The sequence below is a fragment of the Zalophus californianus genome, chromosome 12, assembly GCF_009762305.2.
Source record: "Zalophus californianus isolate mZalCal1 chromosome 12, mZalCal1.pri.v2, whole genome shotgun sequence".
Lineage (NCBI taxonomy): Eukaryota > Metazoa > Chordata > Mammalia > Carnivora > Otariidae > Zalophus > Zalophus californianus.
Window position 1 is genome coordinate 93,506,667 of NC_045606.1, and position 22,764 is coordinate 93,529,430.

Consider the following 22,764-nt stretch of genomic DNA (forward strand, 5'->3'; position numbering starts at 1 on the left):
TAAAAATATATATATATATATGTAATTCAAGGTACAGAATAGTACCTTGAATTGACCTCATCTTGTATGTACGTGTGTAAGATCTATATAATCGTTGCTATTAGGATGATTCACCGAGAGCAGTTGCTGGAGAGCATTTGGGTAGGAGAGCAAAACGTGAATGTTCATGAATCTTGCATGGGGGAAGGGAGAGAAGCTTATGCACCTACCTTTTGCCGCGGGGGAATAGTGGGGCAACATCACTCAAGTAAGTGGGGACTGAGCCTGGCAATTAAGGTGCCTTGTGGACTAGACTTCACAAGGGATTAGTCCTCCTAAAATGTTTATTATAGAACAGCATGCATTTTTGAGGTATGGTGTTGTAATTTTAATTGAACATTGTTCTTAGGTTTCAGATGGGCAGTATTTTTTAAATTGAATTTTAATTCCAGTATAGTTAACACACAGTGTTCTATTAGTTTCAGGTGTACGATAGAGTGATTCAGCACTTCCACGTGTCACCCAGTGTTCATCACAAGTGCCCTCTTTCAGCCCCATCACTGATTTTACCCACCTCCCCTCTGGTAACCATCAGTTTGTTCTCTCTAGTTAGGAGTCTGTTTCTTAATTTCTTTTTCTTTCCCTTTGCTTGTTTTGTTTCTTAAATTCCACATATGAATGAATGAAATATGGCGTTTGTCTTTCCCTGACTGACTTATTTCACTTAGCATTATACTCTCTAGCTCCCTTGCAAATGGCAAGATTTCACTCTTTTTTATGGCTGAATATATTCCATTGTGTGTATGTGTGTATATATATGTACGTATGTATACATGTGTAGATGTGTGTGTATATGTATGTATAGATGTATAAATGTGTGTATATGTATGTATATATGTATAGATGTGTATGTATATGCATGCATATATGTATAGGTGTGTGTATATATATGTATAGATGTGTGTGTATGTGTATGTATGTATGTATAGATGTGTATGTGTGTATATATGTATAGATGTGTGTATCTGTATGTGTGTATATATGTATAGACGTGTGTATATATATGTATAGATGTGTGTATGTATATGTATGCATATATGTATAGATGTGTGTATATGTATGCATATATGTATGTGTGTATATGTATGTATATATGTATAGATGTGTGTATATGTATGTATGTATAGATGTGTGTATGTATGTGTGCATATATGTATAGATGTGTGTGTGCATGTATGCATATATGTATAGATGTGTGTATCTGTATGTGTGTATATATGTATAGATGTGTGTGTATGTATGTATAGATGTGTGTGTATGTGTGTATATATGTATAGATGTGTGTATGTGTATGTATATATGTATAGATGTGTGTGTATATGTATGTATATATGTATAGATGTGTGTATGTATATGTATGCATATATGTATAGATGTGTGTATATGTATGCATATATGTATGTGTGTATGTATGTATAGATGTATAGATGTGTGTGTGTATGTATAGATGTGTGTATGTGTGCATATATGTATAGGTGTATGCATGTATGCATATATGTATAGATGTGTGTGTATATGTATAGATGTATAGATGTGTGTGTATGTATATGTATAGATGTATAGATGTGTGTATGTATATGTATAGATGTATAGATGTGTGTATGTATATGTATAGATGTATAGATGTGTGTATATGTATAGATGTATAGATGTGTGTGTATGTATAGATGTATAGATGTATATGTATATATGTATAGATGTGTGTGTATATGTATAGATGTGTAGATGTGTGTGTGTATATGTATGCATATATGTATAGATGTGTGTCTATGTGTGTTTATGTAGCATATATGTATAGATGTTTGTGTATGTATATGTATAGATGTATAGATGTGTGTGTATATATATGTATAGATGTGTGTGTGTGTGTGTGTGTGTGTGTACACCCGACATCTTTGTCCATTCATCAGTCAGTGGACACTTGGGCTGCTTCCATAATTTGGCTCTTGTAGAAAATGCTGCTGTAAGCATAGGGGTGTACATATCCCTTCAAATTAAGTGGTTTCGTATCCTTTGAGTAAATACCCACAGACAGTAGCATTGCTCTTTCCCCACACATGGTGCTTTCTTGCTAAAGCGACTGCTTTTTGACATCTAGAGGTGGTTCTCCAGCCTGGCTGTGGAAGCAAAATTATTGTGTAGCCTTGGACAGCAGCTGGGTAAAAAGCAAAAGGTTGTTTAATCTCTTTTAGTTCAGACTTAACTATCAAAATTACGTTTTGAATAACTGTAAAAATGCAAAATTCAAGGTCTTCAATGTTAGAAGGAAGGTCTAGGAAGAGATTTTTTTTTTTAGGAAAGAATTTAAGTGAAAGAACCTTTTCTCTTTTTAGTTCTTTGCTATAAATTGTTTATTGGCTGAGTGTTTTTAACTGTCGTTAACCAGGTTGAAGTTACTATCTTAGCAATGCCAGCAACTCGCATTAGAGTTGACTCAACGAGAAGATTCTGGCGCCTGGTGGGCAATCAGCCATTTAAAGTGCTCTTACAGTATAAATGGTATAAACACATTTTAGGAACCTTTATGTTACATAGATGAACATTGTTCTGATAGAATGTTTTCATTTTTGCAAGCCACAGTTTCACCTCATGCCAAAATTTCCCACTTGTGCTGTAATTGAATGTCTGACAGAGATATAAAAAATAAGAGCTAACACAGTAGCAAAAGCAACTAAACATCAAATTTATTTCTGGCAAATGAACTGAGTAATTTCCACTGGATAAGAAAAATGCAGGATATGTGCATTAATCTTCTCTTGCTGCGCTAACAAATTACCACAAACTTCGTGATTTCACACAACACACATCTATTATCTTACAGTTCTGTGGGTTACAAGTCCAACACCGGTCTTACTGCACTAAAGTCAGGGTGTCAGCAAGGATTGCATTCCTTCTGGAGGCTCTAGAGGAGAAGCCATTTCCTTGCTTTTCCAGCTTCTAGAGGGTACCTGCATTCCTTGACTTGTGGACTCCTCCCGTGTTGAGCGCCAGCAAACTTGCACCTTTCTGACCCTTTCTCCACAGTCACATTTGCTGCTGATCACAGCCAGGAAAATGTTCTGTGCTTTTAAGGACCCTTGTGATGAGATTAGGCTCCCCTGCATAATCCAGGATTATCTTCCCATCTCCAGATCCTAAACTTATCCCCTTTGCCACCTAAGATAATATATTTTTATGTTCTGGGAATGAGGATGTAGACATCTTGGAGGGAGGGGGTCTTTTGCCTACCATTCTATGGAAATAACACAGGATTTCACTCAGAGAAAGTACTTTTCACATGTGCTTATAATGTGTCACAGGTCTTTAAGAAACTTTCACTTGGGTTTTATAGGAAAGAGTTGTGCATATTTAAAAAAGAAAAAAAAAGTTTTATTTGTTTGGATCGTAACCTGCTTATTAAAGCTGATGTTCATTCTCTTTGTTTACTTTGATAGTGACAACCTGCTAAGGAGAGCAGCCTGTCAAGAAGCTCAGGTAATATAATTTAATGTGCTAAAATTAAAACCTGCTTAATCTCCGTTGCGCAGAAAACTCGGGCTATTCCAGGGGACCAGCACGGTGCCTTGCATCGGTGCAGTGTGGATTTTTTTCCCCTACTATCAGGGGATGATGAGTTAGGCCAAGAGCCAGCTCGGAACAGAGCAGGAGGAAGTTAACCATCTGGTGAAGAGCAGTTCTAACGCCCACCCCTTTAGACTTGTTTACTTCTGGATTAGTCCTAAGATCACATACATGGGCTGGTTGGAGCTCTGGGATTTTGTTCCTGTCTGTGGTTGTCCTTAAAGATCTTGCTAAGCCCTGAATCTTCCCTGATCCAAATAACCCCCAAGGATTTCTGTTCAGAACAGGTGTTACCCCTTAAAGTCAAATCTTCTTTAAAGCTGTTGATTCATATTTTTAAAGCCTGTCTGTTTAGCACAGCTGATTCATACCATGTGTGCATTGTTCTCCCAGGCCCATGATACTGCACTTAAATAATCCTATCTGGCGGTATTGTTGTTAAATTACAGATTTATAATTTATAATTTGGAGTTCAAGACCACCTTTTTGTTCTTCCCTCCCAAGTTTGTACGTTATGCCTTGCAGGTGAATTTCCATGACTGAGTTGCCTTTTTGTTGTATGTCGTTTAAGCTTATGATATCAGAAATACCAAAAAAAGAAACTGAAGTAAAAAATGACAAAGGTATGATGTATTTTATTGGGTGGCAGACCTCATGTTTGTTACCAAAATGTTTTCACAGATGACAATGACAATAGATAGTATTAATACATTCCTCTCTTTGGTGGTGATCTAAGTGTTCTAAAACTGTGTTTTAAGAATTTGATTACTCTTTTGTTCTATCTCCTATGGCTCTGCTGTTTTGAAAACGAATGATCCCCACCCCAAGGTGAGGTGATTCCCCACCCTGAGCTAATTTTCCATTAGCAAGTAGAAAAGCTTGGGAAGGGAGCCTTTTCTTGGTCTCCCAAAGGAAGAGTGGTCACAGGTTCCTCTTTCTTGTTGAAGCAATATGCCTCTTCCCCATCTGCGCTGAATGCCGTTTCGTCCTTTCTCAGAGACTCTTCCTCCAGTCGCTGCTCATTCTCTATACTTACCTCTTCCCATGGCTGGAGTTTGTTCCTTCCCAGCACCCATGGAGCTCCTTCCATCTGGCAAATGGAAGCGAATTCATCCTTAGAGCCTACTCCAGTTACTTTTCCTGTTTATGGCTTCCCTTTACAGTCTAAATTCTTGAAAGAGTGATTTTTTTAATCTCACATAATCTCAACTCACTGTAGTCTTACATAAGCTCCTTAACGCACGGTAAACCTGCGCCTGGAGTTGCAGGTAGGTAAGAAACTAAGGCAAAGAATAATCTGGAACTGTAGATCTGGAGTCTGGTAGGCCAGAGAAACTGGCTAACTGAGTAATTTCTGACCACATTCCAGAAAAACTATGGATAGAAAAAGAGCACATTACAATGTTTGGAGATTTGGCAGCAGAATATTAAGGTTGAATTCAGGAAACAATATTTCTTTCTGAAGCATTCAGAAAAAGTGTATTTTTTGTTTTGTTTTGTTTTAAAGCAAGAAATAGACCAGGGAGAGAACGGCTCCCTGGTGGACTGTCAGGGAGGTGGTGGTCACTTAATAAGAGAGTCACTTAATAAAAATCTTGGTGTAACTCATTTTTCTCCTGTCTTTACTTTGTGCTTCCATACCTGAATTCCGCCTCCTTGGCCCAGACCTGCTCCCCACCAACAAAGACTCAACATTTTGACTATGGTGTTTTCCTCATTTTTGTTGGTGGTCTTCTTCAGTCCGGGTGGAATAGCATTAGCTCATGTTAGTTCTTATTTTGAGGCTGCACATCTGGTTCTGTGTGCCTCTGAACTCTGCCTCCTCCATCTGCTATTCAGAGCTGACAGAGTAGACGTTGGGGTTTTGGAGTTAGATGTAAATTCTAGGCTTGTAATTTATTAACTGTGGGACTTTGACTTAATCTTTCTGCATCTTGGTTTTCTGAACTATTAAAGTGAGAACATTTAATACGTCCTAAGTTTCTGAGAGCTAAGAATAATGTGTAGGACAGCAGCAAATACTAGGTGGTTAGTAAATATAGATTATATTTCTTTTCCTTGTCAGTTGATGCTATTTATTATTATTGTTCTTATTTCAAGTTTTTATTTAAAGTCTAGTTAGTTAACATATATGGTAAAATGGGTTTCAGGAGTAGAATGTAGTGATTCATCACTTACATACACCACCCATTGCTCATCACAAGTGCATTCCTTAATCCCCTAGTTGATGCTGTTTAGTTATCAAGTTATACAAAGTTGCAAAGAGGAGGAGGCAAATAGACTATTAGGTTTATTTTTTACATGTATGAAAATATGAAGATTAATTGGTATCACAAAAGTTCTTTATGAATAAGCTTTACTAATAAATTGAAGGAGAAAAAGATTATACTCTGAAGACTATGGGCAGGTGGATTAAACTTTACTTTTGACAGACTGTGGCCTTGCTGGGTATGTGTTTATAATAAACCTAGCCACATCTTAGAAAAGTTACTTACCTTTAGTAGATGAAGCAGGGTTTTTTTTTTTATTACAAAATTTAGCTGATTGTCATTAAATAATGGTAGACTTGGTTGTTGTTCATGGTATTTTTTGTCAATATGAAATCATGAAAGAACACTTTTACCCCCAGAGTAGGTACCATGTCTCCCGGAAGTAAATTCCTTTGGAATGAAAGAATATATTTAATCGTTAACTGAATAAAGGATATTTGCTTAAAACTTTCCTTTTTTCCTTTTTAGGTGTTTGGCAATCAACTCATTCCTCCCAATGCACAAGTGAAGAAGGCGACGGTTTTTCTCAATCCTGCAGCTTGCAGAGGGTAGTTCAGTTTGTGATTTGTCACATACTCAGTTTTCCTGCGGGATGGGGGGGGAATGTCACAAAATATCAGGAAGCTAGTTGGACTGTGTAGAATTGGAAGAAGTAGGTTCCCTACTCATCTAGCAATGAGATTAATTTGTAATGGAGAAATAGCAGTTAATGAGCTATAACTGTAAAGCTAACTGATGCTTGGCAAACTTGTCTAATTGAAATTTAATAAAAATCCCAGAATTAGGGGTGCCTGGGTGGCTCACTCGGATGGGCGGCCAACTCTTGGTTTCGGCTCAGGTCGTGATCTCAGGGGGCTGGGATTGAGTCCTGTTGTTGGGTCCTGCACTTAGTGGGGAGTCGGCTTCAGGATTCTTGCTCTCTCCCTCTGCTCCCCCCTAAAATAAATCTTAAAAAAAAAAAAAATCCCAGAATTAATACTCTCAAGTGAATCTTACCTGCTTGGGGATAGTTCCTGCTGTTGTGATATAAATGATTACGACTTCTCTGTTCCAGGATGTTCCACAATGGCCAAGAACATTGTGGGCTTGTGAAATCAGAAACATTCTTTCTAAAAGGAGTGAACCTTGAGCTAGATCTTGGAGGTCAGCGGAGGGAGAACACTCAATCTTCCTGACTGAGGAAATAGCTTGGGGCAGCGGGGGCCTAGCCACAGGGGTAACTAGTCATGTCCCTTGCTGTATTGCAGGCCAGTCTGTGACCTGGTCTAGCTGACCTAGAAGAGTCGTGTGAGGGAATTGTGGGAATTCAGGTGTGAAGAATAGTTGGGACTTTGGTTGATAATCACGTATTTCTGTTCATTTATTGTAACAAAGGTCCCACCCTGGTGCAGGATGTTGAAAGTGGGGGAGGCTGTGTGTGTAACGGGGCAAAGGGCCCATGGAAATTCTGTTTTCCACTCATTTTTACTTTGAACTTAAAAACTGCTCTAAAAAATAAAGTCTAAATTTTTAAAAAAGTACCATAAGCAAAAAAAAATTTGTTTCAATGATCGTGGCAGTTCTCATTCAGTTGGAGAGGTGAATAAAAAAGACGTTGTTGAAGGTTTTTAGAAGAAATCATTTAAAACTTAAAATTATTTTTTAAAAATAGTAAGAATGAAAAAGCTGTGTGGGGTGGGGTGGGGAGTGATATCTTTTATTATCCCTAGCAACCAAAACAATTCTTTGTCTTTTTTGAGGATTGGAAAATTAATAAATATGTATTAGGTTGGATTCTGGGGCGCCTGGGTGGCTCAGTCGGTTGTGTCTGCCTTCAGCTCAGGGTTCTGAGAATCCTGAGAGGATCCTCAGGATCAAGCCCTGTGTTGGGCTCCTTGCTCAGCAGGGAGCCTGCTTCTCCCTCTCCCTCTGCCGCTCCCCCTGCTAGGGTGCTCGCTCGCTCTCTCTCTCTCTCTCGGTCAAATAAATAAAATCTTAAAAAAAAATATGTGTTAGGTTGGATTCTATAAGATCTTAGATGACATCAAGATACTAAGAACAACAACAACAAAAAGACTAGTTGGGACCAGCTTGTAACTAGTCTTGTGTAAGACGCAGGAGTTCTGAAATAAGTTTCTCTAGTAATTTGAGAGAGTGAATGTGGCTTTACAGATAGGAAGACAAATCATGCCTTTTTTTTGGATAGAGCGAGAGCTCAAGCAGGGAGAGGCAGAGGAGGAGAGGGAGGGGAAGAGCGAGATTCCTAAGCAGGCTCCACACGCAGCATGGAGCCTGGCACCGGGCTCGATCTCAGAACCCTAAGATCACGACCTGAGCTGAAATCAAGAGTCGACGCTTAACTGACTGAGCCACCCAAGCACACCACGCCTTATTTTGAATTCTGCAGTTTAAGATATTTACTTACAGATTGTCTAAACTGGCTCTGTGACTCTGCCGAATTGCATCCTACCGGATGGGCTTTGTTAGAACCGCCTCCCTCCCCCGTTAACACCAGTCTTAATGCCTATTGATCATTCTTGTTCAATACCAATACTAAACAATACCAACCAATGAACAGGTTCTCACACAACACAATCAAAGTCTCTAAGATAACTGAACAGGGGTGGCCTGTGGCAGAAGCTAGTGGAGAACCATGTGGGCTCCGGGGTTTGGAGGATGGGACTTGTATATTCTTCTGCTCTGTGATAAGGGAGTTACTTAGCTTCAATCCTCAGTGCACCCATCTGTAAAGTGGGAAAAGTAATAGCTCATACCTTATAAAATTGCCATATAGAATAGGTGCCTTTGCAATTAAGTGAAATGATGCCTATGATGTGCTCAGCGTTTCCATTTCATGGTAAGCACTGGGCGAAGGGAATAGAAGCCACTGTGATTATTATTGACCAGTCGGCTAGGTTGAAAACAGTCTCTACTTTGCTCCCCCACCCTTCCTGAAAGTGCTTGTAGCTCTCCCTCTGCCTACTTGAGTATAACTGTTCTAGGTTCTATTCCTTTAGAGACCTAGTTAGTTAGGAACTTGCTATGTCTGATACAGAAAAATATATGGCAGTTTGTTTAAGCTATAATCTGTTACTTTTAAAAGTTCCTACTTATAAGGGATAATCACATTAAAAAACAAACTTTTTTAGAGCAGTTTTAGGTTCTGTTTATATTTTTACATGTAAATGTATTGACATTTTTAAAGTTGGATTATTGTTTAAAAGTAGAATATTTTTATCTTTCAAGGTGAGGCTAGGGAAAGTCTGCTACAGTTATTGTCCCCTTTAGCAAGGTGAATCCCCGCGTGCTTCTGGGTATCAGCCACTCTGAAGCTCTCCAGCATCTTTTTTTTTTTCCCTAAAGCTTTCACTATTTAATTGCACTATTTTTGTCACCTTGGCTCTACTCTGACACGTAATATATAATTCATCATGTAGCTATTTCATTATGTAGTACTGGTTTTAAAACTACATAGGCACTTTAAGAAGTAAGATAACTGTGTGTTTAAAACAGCATTAATAAATAATACATTAAGAAGTAATTTTTGTTTGTGTACGTGAACCTGGAAATTGCAGTAGGTATATAAAGTTTTTATTTAGCTCTGGTGCTGTCTCACCTTTAATTATATAATAAATAATGCATTTCTTACTGGTAGCACTTGTTTTTCAATCTTTTTTAGGGAACATTAGAATTTTAGAGATTTTCCACAGCTGTGGCATCACATAAAGATGTGAATAAAAACCCAAATGTTCAAATCATTATTTCTTTAACTTGGAGGATCTTACAGATTTGTTAAAAATGATTAATACAGGGCGCCTGGGTGGCTCAGTCGTTAAGCGTCTGCCTTCGGCTCAGGTCATGGTCCCAGGGTCCTGGGATCGAGCCCCACATCGGGCTCCCTGCTCAGCGGGAAGCTTGCTTCTCCCTCTCCCACTCCCCCTGCTTGTGTTCCCTCTCTCACTGTCTCTCTCTCTCTGTCAAATAAATAAATAAAATTTAAAAAAAAATGATTAATACAGCTGATTGAGTCTTGTCCAGAGTTTTACTTCTCAGATAGAGCTGATCTACCTCCAGCTGATCTTTTCTTATCAATCCAGTAATGAAAACAACCCTGGAAGGGGAAACATTTGTAGTATCACTAGCTTAGCCCTTTGTTGTTGGGTTAAACCCCAGAAGTGGTGAGCTGGAAAGAGGGAATTTTCATTTAGCCTTTCCCGTTCATTTGAATAAGCATTCAGGTCAGGAGAAAGGGCAGGGGATATTTGTATAATTTGCTTACAACATGCTCAGGTAGGCCCTTGGTCTGAGATACTTTTTTTTGAATGGTCCTTGTGAAAATTTGTCCAATTTCTCCATTTCTATTTTAATTCATAAGAAATGTTACATGCTTCTGTCTGCCATTTGGTGGTTTCTTTTTAAAGAATGTTGAATTTGGTTTGTGCATGACTATACATGCTCCTCATTAGCTACCTTAGCATCTCTAGAATTCTAGTATAAAATACTCTTAAGAGAGTCAAAGCATGCATCACTGGTTTAAAAAAAAAATCTTTGAAAGAGGACTGAGTAAATGTGGATGTGAAAGTTACATGTTCGCTGTTGTTTCGAAAGTTCTAGTTTTTGTTTGCTTTTTTTTCCCTGATGAGATAGTTGAAAATATTTGGGTGAAAGACAGGTCCACTGATAGGCATGTTTAACTTTGAGACCATGCCATTGGGGACTTCTTGCAACTTTTGCATCCCTTGATTCCTGGGCTGTGTTTCTGACTCCTGCCTGGAATTGGACAAGAGTCACTGTCAGAATGATGTGTATGATGCTTTTATTTTATTTTATTTTTATTTTTTAAAGATTTTATTTATTTGAGAGAGAGAATGAGATAGAGCACGAGAGGGGGGAGGCGCAGGGGGAGAAGCAGACTCCCCGCTGAGCAGGGAGCCCAATGTGGGACTCGATCCTGGGACTCCAGGATCATGACCTGAGCCGAAGCCAGTCGCTTAACCAACTGAGCCACCCAGGTGCCCGTGTACGATGCTTTTAAAACACACACACACACACACACACACACACACACACACACACACACTCTCTCTCTCTCTCTCTCTCTCTCTCTCTCTCTCTTTCTCTCTTTTCAAAGGGCTCTTTAACTGTTTCTGTTCTCACAAGGCTTCAAAATCCTGCTGTTTCCTTTCCCGCAGAATTTACATGTCTGCATTTGGGGCAGGTTCATTTATTCACGCATTAGTACATTAATTCATCAGATACTTATTAAGTATCTTCTGAGTGTGCCAGACATAATCCTAGAGGCTGGGGGGGGCTCTAGGATTATAATATTTGGTGTCTGTTTTTGCAAGTTTTCCAGTCTCATCCCAAAGACTGTCCTGCAAATCACTGATTGTCATGCCATATGGAAATTCCTCGCAGGGGTGTATACAAAGTGATGGGGCCGCAAAGAGAAGGATGTGACTGCCTGGGAGCTTCAGACAAGCTGCCCATTATCCTAAAGTTGCATTAGATAATTTCAGACTTTCCTTTTCTTAGCAGAATTTCTGCCATCATGGAAAAGAATTTTGCTCCTTCTCCAGGGATTTCACGACAGGTTTGAAATCCAAGAAATGGAGATACCTCTAGTATATGAAATTGTTAAAAAGGATGTATTTCTCCCTCAAAGGTTGTATATCCACTGAGTTAGAATTAATACATTTATTCCTTCAGGCTACATGAAAAATGTTAAATACACTGTCCTCCCTCTACCACTGGAATATAAATAAGTTCTATGAGGACTTATTACATCCTACTTAAGTTGCAGGTGTTTTGTCCGCTTTGTCTTGTTGTATCCCTGGCTCCTACCCCCTGTGTCTAGCATGTAATAGGTGCTCAATAAATACTTGCTGAATGAATCAAGCATTGTGTCCTGAGCGGGGCCATATGTAGTGTTACATTCTTCCTCTAGAGGAACTAGATAATGAACTGCAAGTATCCCAAATGGTGATAGCTGATTGTATTAGAAAGTAAACTCCTGGAGGCGCCAGAGTGTTAGCGTCTCCATTTCTATCCCTAGAACCCGATGACTCATTGTTCAACTTCCTGCACTTGCACAAAAGAAGGAAACCTGTGTTTCTCAGGCTGTTTCTTGTTCTACTCTAGCGAAGACGGTTGGGCTATTTTTTCTTCCTCTTGAGAACTCGTGTCAAAATTTTTGTTTTTTTTCCTTTACAGCAAAGCAAGGACTCTATTTGAAAAAAATGCTGCCCCGATTTTACACTTATCTGGCATGGATGTGACTGTCGTTAAGGTAAGAACACTCCAGAGTGTTGATTTTTTCCGAGCTACCACTCCTTGTGACTTACCCTCTTCTCTTGACTTTGTAGCAGAAATCACTTATCACGTAAGAAGCTGGGAGCAGAGAGATCAACGTGTCTTTGTTCTGATCGTTAATAAAAGTGGTTTTGTTTTTTTCAAAGCATTGTCAGCTTTTCATTTTCAGAATAAGATTAGATGGAGGCATGAACTTGGTTCCTTTCATCTGAAAGCTGGGATGTGGAATCATTGTCTCTTGGAAGATGAAAGTAGTTATAGCTGTAAGAATTCTTTTCCTAAAAATAAAAATATTTCCACTTTGAGTAATTTCTTCGTAGCTCCACAGACAGGTAAACATTTTCTCTCTGGTGAGGACTTTTCAATGGTAAAGCTTTAGAATTTGCAATATTTAGCTAAGAAAAAGGGACAAAAATAAGTTAGAAGGAATTGTGCTAGACAGAAGATGCCCTAAGACTCCACCCTGTTGACTTTTAAGTGATAAGTGTGTGGTGTGCACTCAGGTGTGTGCATTTGGTGAAAAATCACTCTGTTGTCACGTTTGTAAGTCTGTGGTGTATTTTTAATATTACACATTTTCATGAAATCAGAGATGAAAAGGTAATTTAGTCCAGCTTACCATGAAACGTTGAACTCTTTTGTCCACCTGGTCTGCAATGTGGTCTTCCAGGTGTCTGTCTCCAGGGATGGGAGAAAGGGGAAGAAAACTGACATTGATGTGAGTGTTTGTAACGCACGTTAAACTCTACGTGTGAGAGAGCCCAGAATACTTACGTAAGAGATCTTCCTTGAATGTTCGAGTGAACTCCGATCAGACCATCTGTACCTGGAGCTGTCTTTGAGGGGAAAATGTTTTGTGTATTAAATGTCTTTAATGGTTCTAGAAGTAGTCAAGTTCTATTCTCGAATTAATTTTGGTGCAACATCTTCAAGGAATTTGCTGCTTCCATCTAGGTTCCAAATTAATTGGTATCAAGTTAATAATTTCCAATTTTTAACTTGTAAGTTTCTGTAACATTTGTAATATCTTGTTTTAATTCTTCATTTTATTTGTGCCCTCTTATTTTTCTCTCAATAGTCTTGTAAGAGGTATGTCAGTTAATCCTTGTCAAGAATCATTTTTTGGCTTGTTGATCCTCGTTTATGTTCGTTTCATGAATTTCTAGTCTGTTTTTACTATTTCCTTCATTCTACTTACTTTGGATTTTTTTTCTGCTGTTCTGTTCTCACATTTTAACTTGAATGCTTATTTTTTTTTAAGATTTTATTTATTTGAGAGAGAGAATGAGAGATAGAGAGCACGAGAGGGAAGAGGGTCAGAGGGAGAAGCAGACTCCCTGCTGAGCAGGGAGCCTGACATGGGACTCGATCCCGGGACTCCAGGATCATGGCCTGAGCCGAAGGCAGTCACTTAACCAACTGAGCCACCCAGGCGCCCCATGGATGCTTATTTTTTACCCTTATCCTATGTATTGAAAGCTATAAATTTCCCTCTGTTGCTCCAACTGCATCTTCTAAGTGTTGATATATAATATTTTCATTATCATTCATTTAAAAATATTTTCTAATTCCCATCATGGTTTTTGTTTGACCTATGAGTTATTTAGACATGTTTTTAAATTTCCGAATATAAAGTTTTTCTAGTTATCTTTTTGTTATTGATTTCTTACTTCATTGCGTTATGGTCCACTAATAGCCTAGTGTGTGTTTTGTTTTCATTATTGGGTACCAGTTCTGCACACGTCCAGTAAGTCAAGTCTGTTCATTGTGTGGTTCTAGTCTTCTGTGTCCTTACTGATTTTTTCTTCTGCTTTAACTATATTGAGAGGGGGCTTTTGGAAATCTCCCACTGTTATTGGGGGTTTTTCTATTTCCCTTTGTAGTTCATTTTTGCTTTTTATATCTTGAGATGATGTCAGTAGATGCTCTCAGGTTTCACATGGCTTCATTTTTCTCGTGTTTTGACCCTGTCCTAGAGCGATTCTCTTCAGCACCAGTACTGCCTCGGCCCCAGTCTGTCTATATCTTATCTAGTGTTCCTAGGGACTCTACTATTACTTTGGTTGGGTTTTGCTTGGTGTAATATTTTTATCCCTTTACTCTCAGCCTTTTTGTATCTTTATATTTTAGAGGCTTTATTGGTAAGGCATGAAAACAGTATTTAAAAGATCCAATCTTTTTTTGGTGTTTTTCCTGGGTCACTGAGTCCATTAACATTTTATTGTAATTATTGCTACATTTATTTCTATACGAGTTATCTACTGCTACATAACACACTACCTTGACAACTGGTTCTTTGCTTCCGATTCTGTTGGTCAGCAGTCTGTTCAGAGCTGCCCTTGTGCTGGTCACACCTGGGGCCCTCCATGGCATGGCTGAGCAGGGAAGTCCTGCCTCGCACATCGGTAGGTCGGGCCGGCTGTTGTCTGGCTCGTGTGGCCCCCAGCAGGCATCTTCACCTGGTAGCTGGGTTCTCTGAAGTAAATGATAGACGTCATGTCATTTTACCCCTCGATACTTCAGTGTGCACTTAAAAAAATAATAATAATAAGGCTACTTTTCTACGTAACTTCAGTGTCATTATCATACCCAGCAAAAGTAACAATTCTCTGGTATCATGTTATGCTACCTGTTGTCTTGATTCACTTTTCTTTATTTAATACAATTAGGCCACTTTTTTTTTTAATCCTTGCTTTGTTGCTGCATTTGGAATTTTCTTCTTATCACCAGAGCCTCAAGTAGGTTATCTCTATAAATGTTGTCTTTTAAATTATGGCCTATTAAATCTGTAGAAATATTTTTGATTTTTGGTTCTTTCATTTGTGTACTTACACTTATTAATATTTTTTTGCTGGTATTTATTGACTCCTTCCTGTGAGCTAAACCCTGTTCTAGGTATTGGGGATACAGTCTGAACAAAATAAACTTTCCATGTCTGTCCCCAAAGAGCTTCTATTCGAAGTGGGAAAGGGAGAGTTGCAGATAAAGAAACAGATACATAAACATGGTTTGTCAGATGGTGATGAGTGCCATGAAGAAAGTCAAGCCAAGTAAGGGGACCAGGAGTAATGGGGTGTTAGTTTAGTTCAGAAGGTGAAGGAAGACCCGTTTGAGATGATGACTATTCAGCAGAGACCTGAGGCAAGTGAGTGAGTACTGCAGATGCGGAAGGGAAGGAATCGGGGCTAAGGATATTGCACTGCATGATCAGGACTTTGAAGCAGGAGTATACTCGGCATGTTTGAGGAGTAAGGAGGCCAGTGTCTGTTTTGTAAAAGATTGTCATTTGCATATTCAGTAAGTTGCCTTTCACCTCTGTTGTTGATAGCACTGTATAGAAAAAGGCTCCAGGCACCTGGGTGGCTCAGTCTGTTAAGCATCTGGTGCTTGCTTTCACCTCAGGTCTTGATCTCAGAGTTGTGAGTTCAAGCCCCGAGTTGGGTTCCACTGTGGAGCCTACTTTAAAAAAAAAAAAAAGGCTCAAGGGAAAGCCCTAAAGTAATGTCACTAGGAATCTACCTGCAATTTGATGTCACTCCACTGAGCTCCTCACTTGGAGCACAGACCTTCAGTTGGTAATTAACTAACCTACTTGTATTCTAGCATATTATTTCCACATTTCTCCATCTTGTCCCCATGGATGTCATCAAATAGCTTACCAGGTGCCTTGCTGAAGGGCAGATACAATGTCTGTCTGGTTTCCTTTATCTACTGATCTAGCTAATGCCAAAGAAGTTGAGGATAGTCTGAAATGCCTCGTTCTTAGCAAACCCATACTGATTCCCAGTGATGACTTATTTCAGGGTACTCACAAACCATTCTTTTAATAAGGATTGGCATATATTCTTTTAAAAAAATTTACTATTTGCAAATGTGTAACTATAAAGCCAGCCATTTCATTTTTAGAATAAAAATGGAATAATTCCTCATAAAATTCATGGTGTTAGTTTAGGGACTTCCTTTTTCCTCTCTTATCTGTGCTCAGGTGCTCTAGCCCATCTGCATTTCACATTTTTAATTTTGGTCTATTAGTGTGTCTAGTACCGTGTCAGTAGGAGAGAGGATGTTTACCATGTTAGCGTTAGCTGCATTATGCGTTCTAGAATTTAATGTTTGGTTTTAGAGGCAGTGGCTTAGATGATTCATTGAAGCCTGCATACATATCTGAGAGGAAATACTCTCAATAAAAATGGTGAGGTTTAGTACTGTTTTGTCACTACTCTGAGTCACACCTGTACTTTGTTGTATAATCATAGCAAAACCCAGCCTTTCATTTAAGTACAGTACCAGTCATGAACAGTTACTTGCTAGTTGCTTTATATACTGCTTTACAACAGTACCATGGGGAAGCTATTATTACCCCAACCCCAACCCCAACACACATAATTTCATTGGTAAGGCAATTAAGGTCCTTAGAGTTTAAGGCCACTCAGCTGAAAAGTAGCAGAGTTGGGGTTTAATCTGGGTCTCTTGGGCTCCCAAATCTGTGCTCTTTTCATTACATCGGTGGCTCTCTATTTGCATATACACTTGACTTCCTGCTTTCAGGTGAAAGGTGCTGGGTAAATGGTATAATAGATTCTGCACTGGCCTGGAAATGAGTCCTTTGACTAGCTAACTGTATAACTTGAGACAGATCACTGAGCTTGGGTTTTATTTTTAAGGGAAGGTTAAAGATGGTTTCTGAGGTCCCTTCCAACTCTAAACAGTGCAAAACTATATACAGGATTGCTTTGATAGCTACTGAATTTTTTGTGTCTATCAATTATGTAGAATTTGAGGAAAGACTCTGTGTTGAACTTTAAAGAAAATGTCCTATATTTTTAAATCTTTGATTTTTATGGCCCTAGGATGGGAAATTTACCAAAGACTTCTTTTGTATTTCAGACCGATTATGAGGGCCAAGCCAAGAAACTCCTGGAACTGATGGAAAACACAGATGTGATCATCGTTGCAGGAGGAGATGGTACATTGCAGGAGGTATGGCTGTTTTTCTTTTCAAAACCATTTTGAAAGTGAATAAAATGGAAATTAGATCTTAGAACAATGGCATAAAGTGGTTATAATTTAAGGAAATTCTTTGTAATTTATTTTTTTAGGATTCCTACTCCCTGAAACAGGTGTAGCATTACATTTCTGTCATGCACTTTTATTCTGTTGTTTTGTATAAACTTTATACCCAGCGTATAGGATTTTTGTTTTGTCAAATTTAAGTAGGATAAAATTGAATAAATAAGGAGAAGAAATGGTGGTGGGTTTGATAAGCTTTTTACGTTTTGGAAACTGATGGAGTAGCCCTGTGTGTTAGGGAGTTAGGGAATCAGTTTTAATTATGAGGGATGGTTCTTATAAAATAAATAAAATAAACTTAGATCCCCTTTTGAAAAAATGCTTCTGTTCTCACATCATTTCCATTGCATGGAATGTTCTCTCCTAGTAGTACAGTTAGAGGCAGGGATCTACAAGTTCAGGTGTATGTATCTGCCTTTGTTTTAAAATTTCATGTCCCTAATGCTTACTCTGGTCCAGTAAGGACAGTAAGTGCATTGCCCTAGAAGTGCTCTTCCTTTCGAGGGCAACAGACTGGAACCTTCATTACGTATTAGAAGCCCCTGAAGAGCCCCGTGCAGGGGACCCTCCTGCTGCTCAGTCCTTCCATCCTGTGGGCCATAATTCACAGCTGGGCCTCATTTCTGATGGCCTTTTGCCTCTGTTTGGTGGTTTCCTCAGTATCGAGGGATCCGGAGCTAATAGCAGACAGAGCAGTGTCCTATGTTTGACTTAGCAGTTATGTGAGCCTTAGTAAGCTGCTTTTAGAAAGGCTGTGCTAATGATCCTGGAATTGTTTTTATGGCTTTTTAATGAAGTGTGAAGAATACTGATAGCATGCCAACAAAGAATGAAGTAGACCTCATGACGGCCCCATGTAATCCTGAAATTCACTGAGGCAGGAGGTGAAGGGAGAAGACTGGCATCCGTCCTTACTTTACAAAATGTTTTTAAGAAATAGACCAAATCGTGTATTTGGTATAATCTCAGTCATGTACAAATATGCAGTGAATAAAAAAAGGATTGGGGGGAAATAGGCCAAAACGTAAGCAACTGATTCATGATGGTTATCCAGCATGATGGGATGATGAGAAAGCATTTCCTTCTTCAGGTATTTTTCACCACTAATATAAGGCATGGATATCATATTTTAAAAATAAAAAATCACGTACAAATTGAAATTAAAAAATATCTTTTAAAAGAGGAGCTACAGTTCCCCTTGTCTTCATAAATCTTTGTTGAGCACAGACTCCTCTGCGTGTAGCAAAGCGTGACTTTTGTTCCTGTGTGTGTATGTGTAGTAGAACCCAGGCTCCTCTGTATGATCACTGTGTGGCTCACATTTGGATCCAGTTTAGAGAATGCAGAACAATTTTGCTAATATAATGTGGAGGTTTTGTAATTATTTCACCTTAGCCTTTATTGGACTATTGATCTTAGGTCAAGAATCAAATCTTAATTTTGCTCTGAACCCCCTGCAGAACACTGTATGTTCAAAAAGCCAGTACATCTTTTGACATAGTCTCTAAGAAGAGAACAAGATACAAGTTTGTGATCCGTGAAAACTGAATCCAGTTCTTGTTTGATAAGGGAACTACACGTTGTTTATAATAATTTTTTTTTAACGTTTGTAGGTTATTACTGGAGTTCTTCGAAGAGCAGATGAGGTGAGCTTTCAAGAGTGATTGCGTTTTAGCTTTTACATTTCCGTGCTTTTTATCTCCTTTTACCTTTTTTCGCCATTTTATAATTGAAGGTGGGCACAAATTGTGCTTCTTTGGGTTTTAGCAAATAAAGTACTACTGCCTGTGTCCTAGAACACTTTGATTAATCTGCGGCGGGCTCCGCTGTTTTAGCGTTCCAGAGCGCCTGAGAGCTTTTACCAGAAAAGCTATTGTTTGAAATATAAATTTTTCCCATGGAAACTTCTCTTCACAGAATTCCTTCATAAATAAATGATGGTATAATCATATACTGGAAGCCACGTAGCAGTAAGAATGAATGAGTTAGATCTATAAATATCTATAAATATTTATAGATTTATAGACATATAGATATATAAATATCTATAAACATGATTAAGTCTAAAAAATACTGAATATAAAAGGCAGGTTGCCAAAGTATGTTGTGCAATTCAGAGAGCAACACTGCATACTATTAATGGATGTGTAAATATGTCGTAAAAGAATAATAACGTGGCAGGAAAGGTATCACAGCATTGGCAGGATAGTGGTTTCCTCTGGGGAAGGGAGGGGAGAGACGGAGGAACGACTGCTGCTTGAACTTGCTTGTTCTCTTTGCCTTCTTTACACTCGAGATTGTTTATAAAACACTGTTAATAGTTACTGTACAAATGTTAGATATTTCTGGTTTATCCACAACTTTTTCGAATAGTGTGACAACAAAATGCAGTCTCTGTCACAATAGCACGTTTATCTAATATCTTTAAGACCCTCCTTTTTGTAACCCAATTTCTTTCAACAAGTTGCTGTTAATGAGTACCCACATATTTCTTCCAAATTCACAGAGTCCTCTTGTTTCCGAGGCCTGCCTCATTCTAGAAACCACTCACTTCGCGTTATCTGATTGCTGGTCTAGGGCAGGGAGAGATGGGGTGATGCACTGAGGGTCAGTTACTTTGTCATAGTGGACACGTCTGTGTCTCTCTGTTCAGTCTGATTCTCTGACCATAACTGTAAAAACTTTCCTCTTCTTTTTTCCCCTTAGGCTTCCTTCAGTAAAATTCCCATTGGATTTATCCCACTGGGACAGACCAGTAGTTTGAGTCCTACCCTCTTTGCCGAAAGTGGAAACAAAGTCCAGTAGGTTGTCAATGTGGGGTAGTGGCATTTGTGGGTGAGTGAGCCTGGGAATGGACAGTTCATGTGTGGGTGATAAGAATTTTTTGTTTTTGGTTTGGATAGCATGGAACTTCAAATCATTAAGAGGAGGACCCAGATCAAAGTACAACCTTTCAGTTCATTGGGAGTTTCCCTGTTGGGTTCTGAGACCCTGCTGCTCTGGTATCAAGTGCCCAGATCAGGTGTAGAGATGAATACTGATGTCCTTCTGTCAGTTCTGAAGATAGCATCCCCGATCCGAACTATCTTTGTGCCTTTATTTTGTAAGATTCTCTAGTGAAGTCAGATTTGCATTGATCATTTTTTTTGCTTTAAAAATACATGATGACAAATAGCAAGTCCCTTGTGAAAACTGAACGGCTAGCCTTGGCTTCATTATCTTGCTAATATAAGTAACTAGAACATCGAAATAATAGTCCCATCCTTTGGGGAATGCCTAAAGTGGAAGGCAGTATGGATAAAGCAGTTGGGAAAGCATTGTAGCCCTAGCATCGAAATTAAATTGCTCTGAGTCTGACTGTCTTCAGGAGTCAGGCAGATTGTTGTTATCACTCTTTTCTCTTGAAAGCGTTATGTAAACAAAGCTGTAGTCTTTCAAGAAGATAGGAATCTTGAATTTGAGTCCTGGCTTTGACAGTGATAAATAGTATAATCGAGCAAATTGTTTGCAGGCTCTCATTGTCAGTTGCCTGATCTTTCATGTAAGCTTTGTGACACAGTTGCGGGAGGTCAATAAAGAAATACTTGTTGAATATATTAATTAAAATCTTCTTACAGCATTTCTGATTATATAACCTTCTAGAATCATAACAATAGTAATACTCAGGTGATTTTCTGTTGTTTTTTTTCTGCTTTGGGATTTTGATTAGGTTGGTTTTTGTGAATTTATTTCTGCTGTTAGAATTTTAGGAGTCATTTTATATCTTTTAACAATTCTCTGTCTCTATATATCATAAAAGCCTTGGTCCATATGTCATACGCAAGGCCCAACCATAGACCTGTATATCAGGCCTTCGTCAAAACGTCTCCTGCTTCAAGCCTTAATCTAATGGGGGCGTTCAGCTCTTCACCAGTCATCCTGAAGCCTCACGTGACATTTCAGTTTGCCAGACTTTTTATTCTTAGTTTAGAATTTCCGAGGGGCGATGGATATAACAAATAATGAATTATTCAAGCATTTTTGCTTATCTGAGATAAATTCTATCTGGTTTGGGTCTTGGTTACCTTAGAGAGTTAGTCTTTCCCTCTGTGTCAATATAGATTATTTGAACTGCCCTGCCAACATTCCCAAATATGTCAGCCATCCACAGGGAGACCATGTTCCTTGGAGAACGCCTTGCCTATCCCAAAGCCAGGTTATGGGCAGCGTGGCCGCCCTCAAGGTCTGAGTTTCTTGAAGGTCTTCAGTTTTCTGGGAGCTGATTTTTCCTGGGTTCAACTAATGTTGCTGCTGCTTCTATTTATAATTTAAAGATTTATAAAACTTAATTTATAAGCATGCCCCAGGGCTCTGAGATAATTAAATAAATCTGCCCTGAGTTCAGAATTTTGTAGACCTCTCAACATGGCAGATGCTGAAGGCCATTTAAAAGAACAAGGCTTTGCTTTTTGCACTGCTGTCAAGATTTGTTGTACCATAATTACTACAGGAGAAAAAGGAATCTTGCATTTGGAATGTTGCAGGTAAATAATTCTAAAAAAATAGCTGGTGCTATAGCTACTTTAGCTAGAACTTTCAATTACTGCTGGCGAATGATAAATTTGCGGTTGTATTTTAGCTGTGTGCTGCCAGATAATTTTGGAAAAAAATTAATATTAAAAGGCTTTTTCAGTTGCAGCATTTTTTTTTTTTTTTTTTTTTTTAAGGTCAGTCTCTCAAAAGCACTTCCTAAGCCTCTCAATGTGCTCGGTACTACTCAGAGTAAGTACAGAGCTTTTGGATCCTTTCTAATAGCTTCCTTCAGAATTAATGTATTCCTATCAGATTAATCTAAACTTGTGATCATGCTTCTTGCTTTCTCCTAAATTGAATCTCATTTTCTAAACTGCTACCTACTTCCTGGATAGCATCTGTATTGGAGGGAAAAAATGGGATAAAGACGTGTTGATAGGGAAATATGGGAAAGTAAAATAGGCTGTTTCTTAACTTTGATTTTGCTTACCAGGGAGCCCAGAATGTAATCTAAGTGTTTGAGTTAATGTGTATATTTTGGGTATCTTAAAGGGTCTTAAACTGTACCTAACATTGCTAGAAGTGCCGATTCAAGTGGATGTGATTCCTGACTTAGAGATTTACATTTTAAGCCTGGTCCCACTGTTAGCTGTGGGGTTGCCCCTTGGGAACCCATGGCTATTCCTCTGGTGCGTCCACAGCAGCCTCACCGGGTAAGAGAGCATGCCCTTGGCGTGAGACCTGCAGTTGAATTTCGTTTTGCCACAAGCTTGCTCTGTCATCTCGAGAATTTTATTGAATCTCTCTGAGCGTCAGTTTCTTTACCTGCCTTTATCAAATGCCCAACACCAGTACTTCAGAAGATTGTTAACAAGTTAAAATAAGGACTAGTTAGGTAGACAGATAATTACACTTGGTAACTTATTGGATATGTTGAAGACTTTATGCATATTTATTGATAATTGAGGATGGAAAACGGTTAATAAAAAATAGGATAGCTGTACAGTTACTGAGGCCAATT

The 22,764-nt window shown here is 38.7% G+C and overlaps 1 protein-coding gene across 6 annotated transcripts in view; it reads left to right on the forward strand.

Annotated features, from left to right (window-relative positions):
• The window catches only part of AGK (acylglycerol kinase), a 105,042-nt gene that overhangs the window by 52,472 nt on the left and 29,806 nt on the right, over window positions 1–22,764 (forward strand). For 5 of the 6 annotated variants that reach the window (XM_027574885.2, XM_027574880.2, XM_027574883.2 and 2 more), the window contains 6 exons: window positions 3,474–3,513; window positions 6,339–6,418; window positions 12,063–12,138; window positions 17,049–17,141; window positions 18,845–18,877; window positions 19,938–20,032. In XM_027574885.2, the coding sequence (XP_027430686.1) occupies window positions 3,474–3,513; window positions 6,339–6,418; window positions 12,063–12,138; window positions 17,049–17,141; window positions 18,845–18,877; window positions 19,938–20,032 (417 nt within the window). The remainder of the gene's footprint in view (window positions 1–3,473; window positions 3,514–6,338; window positions 6,419–12,062; window positions 12,139–17,048; window positions 17,142–18,844; window positions 18,878–19,937; window positions 20,033–22,764) is intronic. The other variant, XM_027574886.2, reaches the window with a different exon arrangement.